The sequence below is a fragment of the Vigna umbellata genome, chromosome 1 (genome assembly GCF_029865625.1).
Source record: "Vigna umbellata cultivar VRB3 chromosome 1, Vumbellata_1.0, whole genome shotgun sequence".
Taxonomy (NCBI): domain Eukaryota; kingdom Viridiplantae; phylum Streptophyta; class Magnoliopsida; order Fabales; family Fabaceae; genus Vigna; species Vigna umbellata.
The window spans coordinates 15,084,489-15,092,062 of NC_142165.1; the positions used below are offsets into that span (position 1 = coordinate 15,084,489).

Consider the following 7,574-nt stretch of genomic DNA (forward strand, 5'->3'; position numbering starts at 1 on the left):
TTTAAGAAGAATAAATATTTTATTTTTGTAAACATTAAATCTTATATTTTTATTAAATTTTTTTAATAATTTAAATTGGTCAATACATCAATTAACAAATCATTAAAAGTAGTATTGTAGAAATATCCAAGAAACATTTTAGTAAATCTTTAAAAAGTATCTAAATTAGAGACAATGAAAAATTTACTGATGTTCAAAGTTAAATAAAAAAATGTTAGTAATCATAATGCGGATAAAATATACTTTGGTCTCTCGGGATGTCAAAATTCAATTCTAGTCCTTCAGAAGTTCAGTTTAGTGTTTTTCGTTCTTATATTTTAACAAAACACGTTTGGTATCTGATTTGGAATTAAAATCGAATTATTAATTTTATTATAAATGTAGGAGCTAAATTTTTTTTAAAAGACTAACTTATTCATTTTAAATTTTCTGAAAAATATTTTACAGCTAAAAGTATCCAAATGTATAAATTGATTAAATTAGATTTTAACATTTTTACTTAGGTACAAGAAAATGTTATAATAAATAATAAATATTTTATAAATATTCCTTCTAAACTTTTTATATTGTATTCACCTCTTATCCATTTATCTTAAGTATCCGTAAATACTCTTAAATATTTTAAAAAAATGTTTTATAAATTTTTAAAATAAAATCTAAATAAAATTATAAAAAATATAAAATATATTAAATTTTTAATAAATATAATATAAACTAAATTAAATATAAATTATAATATAAATTAAAATTTAATTAATTTAATATAATAAAATATAAATTAATTTTAATTTTAATTAAATTAAACTTAATAAAATATAAATTAAATTTTAATTTTAATTTTTTTTATAGATAATAAATATCTATGAATACAATTCACACACCAAAATCATTTACAAACAGATACATATTATATTCTATGTTCCAGGTTTTTCCTAAATAATAAATACTCATAAATATTAACTATCTTAGATTTTATCCACCACACAAATATTTTTGTCATTTCTACATATAAACAAAAAGACATTTTTAATTAATAATAAGGTTTTAAGAAGGATATTGACAAATTATTTCTCTAAGAATATTTATGAAAAATTGTATATATTTAGAATAGGAAAATGTTTTATTCATGTGAATCTTACCTACAAGGAAACGTGTATAAATATTATCATGAATGTCTATGATTAACTCATAGATTTTAGTTATCCCGATAAATCATGAGTAACAAGATCCATGATTCTTATGTGAATCTTGAAATTTATGATTTTCAGCCATCATGATTATTGGTATATAAAATTAACCTTTATCAAATACCTCCTTTGGTTAAAGTTACAGCTCATGGTCAACGTTAATTCTCCAGTCTTAGATGCCATCTTTCATGCTTATTTTGATATTTTCCACCTTAACAGATAACTCTAACTTGTGATCCTCAACAGCTTTCAAAACTGAAAGCAGGTTGGACCGATAAATTTCGCACTTCCGATTTGCACACTCAAGTTCATTCAGAAGCTTTCTAATATTTGTATCCAAATCATCCTGCAGGACATTAAGCAATGGAATTATAATAAACAAGGTATGCTTGAGCGTGAATGAATATTTAAAACAATGACACTAAAATATCCCACCTCTCCCACCTCCAAGAAACAATATAACATCTGAAGGAAATAAGAGAAAGTACATCCAGGGGAAGAATAATAAATTCTAGATAGAAAAATGATAAGATCCGCAAAGTAAAACAGTAACGAAGTGTTTTAGTCTCTTTCAACAACATAAATATTTTTAACCTTTCTCAATCAAATGCATGCATGCGAGAACAAAATAGGTTTATGGACTTGAAATCACACTTTTGACAAAGTTAACAAGGACAAAATAAGCACATGCTTCTGTACCAAAAATAGCAGAAGTGAGACAGGGAAGTTTACAAAATGTTAAGCTAAAGTGGATATCAGACAATATCCATCCAATAGCTGTGTAATTATGTGATCTAAGTAAATGCATCCAGCAATAACCATATGAAGGTTATTAAACAAGTCTAAATTCAGCTTCAGCACAGCATGAAAGGGCAATATTACACAGATCATGTAATTTTGTAAATGTCTAATTTGGCTTAATAAACTACAAATGTTTATTTCAAATATCTCTTTAGATGATATGTTGAATTCATGAGTATTAGCGTTCTCCAGTTTTTTTGACTCCATAACAGAGTAAATCCTATAGCACCAACCATAACCTCATATTACAAAAATTAAAAATCTGTACATTTGTGCTCCTCATAACATCATAATACCAACATTCACTATCCACAGACCAATGTATTGCTTAAAACCCACAATTAAGACCACATACCATATCTTAGTTTATTGAAGATTCTAAGCAAAACCAAGACCAAATCTGAGATTATGAGACTATATGTAGTGAAAGTATTTTTCATAAACTAGGTTTGACACAAATATGCATACTTGATTAATTCAGAAATATAATTAAGAAAATTCTTAAATAAGGGAAAAAGTAATGCACATCAGACAATTGACGGAGCAGTAATATGGCTGACAAAATACCAATCCCAGAGGAACAAGGAAAACTGATGAATAGATTATTCTGTGCACTGAGTTTTGCAAGAATACACCAAACCCTAAAGAGCTTGGATGGATGAGAGACCAAACAAGAAAAAGTAATGTTCTTAAGATATTACCTTTCTTCTCTAAATATATTAAACTACCAATTTACTTCTTAAAAAATGTGTTACAAGAATTTAGTCATAATTAATGTAGGCCCAATCTCGAAGGACTAAATTTTCTTCATAATAGTCAATTGAAGTAAATATTCTGCGGAAAGTAAGATTGTAGCAAATAATTTTTTCAGACATAAAATTGGTAGCTTAGGGCAGAAATCTACCAAAGTATTTAACTTCTCTATGACTATATCATATCAATAACTAAGATGCTCGCCATTTAGAAAATAAATTAAACAGAACCAGTGTTAAAATAAGTGTTTCAATGGTTTTATTCAAGTTGAAGTTTTATAAAGCTTATTTAAGATATATCTCTACTAAATGTAGGACCGAACCACCATCCTTAAAGATGCAATTAAGGCAACCTCCAAAGTGGTGTTGGAAATAAGAGTATTTAATGTTTATTATATTTCCAAGTAATTTAGTTAGTGTTTAGCTTAGTCCAATGTACCTTAGGAAGTTATGATATTTTAATTTTTAGTAATGATGTTATTTATTATCTTTGTAACCATTCTTGTAATAAATAAATCAATTTAAATTGAGTGGAAAAAAACACTCAAGCACATTTAGAAAATCTCTTTGCTCTTCTTGTCACATGGTATCAGAGCTAACGATCTAAGAAGGCTCTTCTACTTTTTCCAAAAACTCCTTAGCAAGCTTGACCGGACTCTTGTAGCTATTAGACTGTTCTGGTGACTGACAGATTTCCTGGCAGCTATCAGTTCCAATTACTGTTCCAGTGAACTTCAATGTTCAGAAATTCCCCTTCTCATTTTCCCACAATTGGACTAGTTAATGACCAATCAAGGCAACATTGATAATCCACAATTACTGATATTAGAGATCAAAAAGAGTATAAAATATCAGTATTTATAGTCCACAATTACAAGCAGTTAGTTGATAATCCACTAATTAACTAATTAACATATAACCACTAACCAAATTATCTACTATACTTCTCTTTAATTTGTATCAGCAATAGATTGTACCATTATCAATTCTCCAATCAACTTGAATCAGTCAGCCTTACGAGGATTTATTAAAATATCCACCACCTATTCATCACGGTACGATATTTCAACACTAGCTTACCTTTATTGACTTGGTCTATGGGGAAGTGGCAGGGATCAAACTCCTAACCACTTGGTCATAGAAGCTTTGGAACCATTTCAACATACAAGATTGGTTAGATTAAGATTTATATCATAATACCTTAATATTAGGTGAAGGTTCAAGAATGGTTTCATATAAGGGTGGATAAAATAGTAAAACACACTCAATGCATCCACCATTAAAGAGGTTATATAATATTTATCTAACGGAAATCTGACCTTAGATGTATGTTGGCTCAAGCATTCTTCTTGGCATGCACTTGTGTAATTAGCATGACTTTCATCATTCATCACATGACTCCTTAATTTTCCATTGCTGATAGGAATTCTTCCCTCATTTTGCATTGCCTGAGAAACTCTTCTTGCAGCTTCTTGTAAAGCATCCATGGCAACATCGTAAGTTTCAGTAGACTGTGCACCTTCATCAACAAATTTAAAGGCCTCGTGTCGAAGGGTGTTATATCTAACTGTATGAGATTCCAAATAGTAAGTATATACATCACAAGAATGGTCTTCTAATATTACATTGCTCTTTGCATTTCTTGTCCAACGTTTCAATATATAGTGAGATGGGAGAGTAAGCACATTGGTAACTCTAAAGACTGCCAGAACATGTCTGCAAAGAAGGCCTGAAAACTCAAACATTTGGCAACTACAAGTTGCTTTCATCTCCAAAACATTAAATTTAACATAGTACCCTTTATGTTCCTCTCCAAATTTAGCTACATTATATGTAATGACCTCCCCATCATCATCAGCTTTGGATGCCATGAATGTTAGTGTACCAACTAACTCCTCCTGGAACCTCATGAAAATTTTTCTCGTGTAAAGCTCAGATGCTTGCTTCTCCATTGGAGATGGGGTCCTCAATACTGGCAAAGTATTCATTGTGTCATAATCAGCTCTCACTTCCTTCTCATTGCGACTTTCAAGTGCTTTCTCATAAAGCTTAAAGAACTGATTTAAATTGGTTGAAGCATTTATATACCCATCAAAGTAAGAGTTCATGCTATCACTTCGCTGAGTGATGGACATTTCTGCAAAGAATGTGTCTCGCAAATATACAGGTACCCAATGCCTGCCAGAAGAATATATTGCTTGAAGCCATTCATGATCCCTGAGATCATATTTATCTACCAGTGTTGACCAGCAAGACTCAAATTCCTCAATTGACTCAGTCAAGTTAACACATTTGTGAAATTCAGCTTCAAAATTTGGATATTTGAGGAAAATATGGGATAGCTTCTCCTGGCATTTTTTAAAGATATGCCACTTGCAGAAGCGGTGTCGGGTCTCGGGGAAGACTTGTATTATGGCTGAACGAATTACAGAATCATGATCAGTTGTTATGGACACTGGTGGACGTCCAGACATGGCCATAAGCCATGTCTTGAAAAGCCAAACAAATGATGCTTCAGATTCATTAATTAGGAAGGCACAACCAAAAAGAACAGGCTGTCCATGATGATTTACACCAGTAAAGGGAGCAAATGGTAAGCGATACCTATTAGATCGGTATGTAGTGTCAAAAGTTACAGTGTCACCAAAAAATGTGTAATTCATCCTTGCCTTGGGATCAGCCCAGAAAACATTGTTTATGGACTGATCCTCATCCCCTTGCACAGCATAGAAAAAATTTGGGTTTTCGGCGTGCATTTGTCTTAAATAATCGAGAACAAGTTGAATGTCCCCTTCTAAACTTCTCTGCCTATTATTTCTCATGTAGTTCCTACAGTCGACCTCTGTGAAGCCGACTTTGCTAATCCCACCATACTCTTTAATCAGTGCTGACATAATTCTACGAGGACCCATCCCAGCAGCCTGCAAGGTATCAATGAGGGTCTTGGCAGCTCCCGATATTTGCCTGTGAGAGCGAAGGCAATGCACCTGGTCCGGGGGAACCAGTTCGTGATTATGTTCTCTAACAAAGCCAGACACCACCCACTTCCCAGAGTCCTGCATTTTCACAGACAAAGACGCCTTACATCCGACTCTGGTAATTGTTCGGGGACGCTTGATCTCTCTATCCTTCGTGCGCTTCTCATTCAAGTTGCGAAAACCCTCCTTTGCGCAAACAAATTGCCTCTGTATGATAGCTCCATCGCGCCTCGAACGACGGGATGAGCTGACACGTGTACTAAACCCAACACGACGGGCGTAGGAATTGTAGAAGGCCTTGGCAGCCTCTTCAGACTCGAATTCCATGCCCTCGCAGGGTTCCAGATCTGAGAGGTCCCCCTCCGGAAGATATATTCCAGCGGTTACACCACCACCACCACCACCACCTCCACCTCCACTGCTATCGCCCAATTCATCTTCATCCATTGGGTGTTCGATGTCCCCTCCATCATCGTCATATTCTCCCTCGCCTACTCCGCCCAACCCAATATCAAATTCTAACACCTCATTATCCATCATCAATTCAATTTCCCAAATACTACTACTTACTACTTGTGCGATCAGGAATCACTCTATTACATGGATTTCATTATATGCAGCGAAATCAGAGCGACTACAAATTTAGCATACCATCGAAACCACACATATATACATATAAAGAAAACAACTCACCGTCGACTCTAATGGCAGACACCGAGAAGAGCTCCACCAGTGGAGTGGAGAATATGCTAACCACGAATTATACACTACGATTGCAAAATCAGGAAATGCTTTCTTTTCAACACAAACTTACTCCACAATGATCATATTTATCAGAAAGTTCTAATTGTATATGTAAAACAATTTATTGGAATCACCTGTAAATATTATTTTGTCTTATTTTCTTAAATTTGTTTTTAACTTTAAAACTTTTAGCATTTTTTTAGTGTTTTTTAATTTTTATCACTATTTATAGTTAATATAATAAAAAATATATAAATTATTAATTAAAATAATGTATAATAAAATTAATTAATACATTTAATATTTTTATGAAAAAGATAAAATCATAACTTATGAGAAAATAAATTATTTTGCAGTCATTTAAACATAATATCAAAATAAACTATAAGCGTATGAGTAAATTGTTTTTAACAAACATATAATTTTAAAAGTAAAATATTAGTCAAAACATAAAATGCATATGTATAATTATCTTATTTATATTAAATAGAATAAAATATATTACTTAATTAAATTATATACCTTAAAATTCTAATTATCTTAACTTGAAATATTCTATATTACCTTAAATATATTAATTAATATTTCCATTTTTATATTAAACTGACCATAATTAACGATAAATATAAAATAAAAAACAGAATGGATGAAAAATACGAGAAATTTAAAACTGACAAATATTTTTACAATAATTTAAAATAGACACAGTCATATTTGTAGAGATTAAAAAATGTTTAAAACAAAAATAAAATATATCAAAATTAAAAAGTATTCATTACATTTTAATTATTTTGTACTTTACTTTATTGTTTAACTGTTTAGTTTAGTTGTTCTAAGTGGGTAAAATTAAGGATATGTAAATTGAAATGTTTCTTTTCACTCACACTTGGATATATGAAAATATATATTTATTTTTAGTTGAAGTATTTTAAGAATTTGATAGAGTGCAAAAATTTCTTTGCATATGCGATTATTTATGTTTATATGATTATTTATGTTTGATACTTAATTCGCAATGCTTTAAATTAGTAAACATGTTAAAAGTACATGTTTTCATAGTAAATGGATCTTGATGTAATAACAAATTATGTAGGAAAAGCATATTGATAGAT

The 7,574-nt window shown here is 30.9% G+C and overlaps 1 protein-coding gene across 1 annotated transcript; it reads right to left on the reverse strand.

The window, feature by feature from the left end:
• Positions 1 to 1,099: 1,099 nt before the first annotated feature.
• On the reverse strand, positions 1,100 to 6,532 carry FRS5 (FAR1-related sequence 5). The gene is made up of 2 exons (XM_047291890.2): positions 4,060 to 6,532; positions 1,100 to 1,533 (listed from the first exon to the last, which is right to left on the reverse strand). The coding sequence occupies exons 1-2, from the start codon at positions 6,256 to 6,258 to the stop codon at positions 1,360 to 1,362; spliced, it is 2,373 nt and encodes a 790-aa protein (XP_047147846.1). The 5' UTR covers positions 6,259 to 6,532; the 3' UTR covers positions 1,100 to 1,359.
• Positions 6,533 to 7,574: the final 1,042 nt, after the last annotated feature.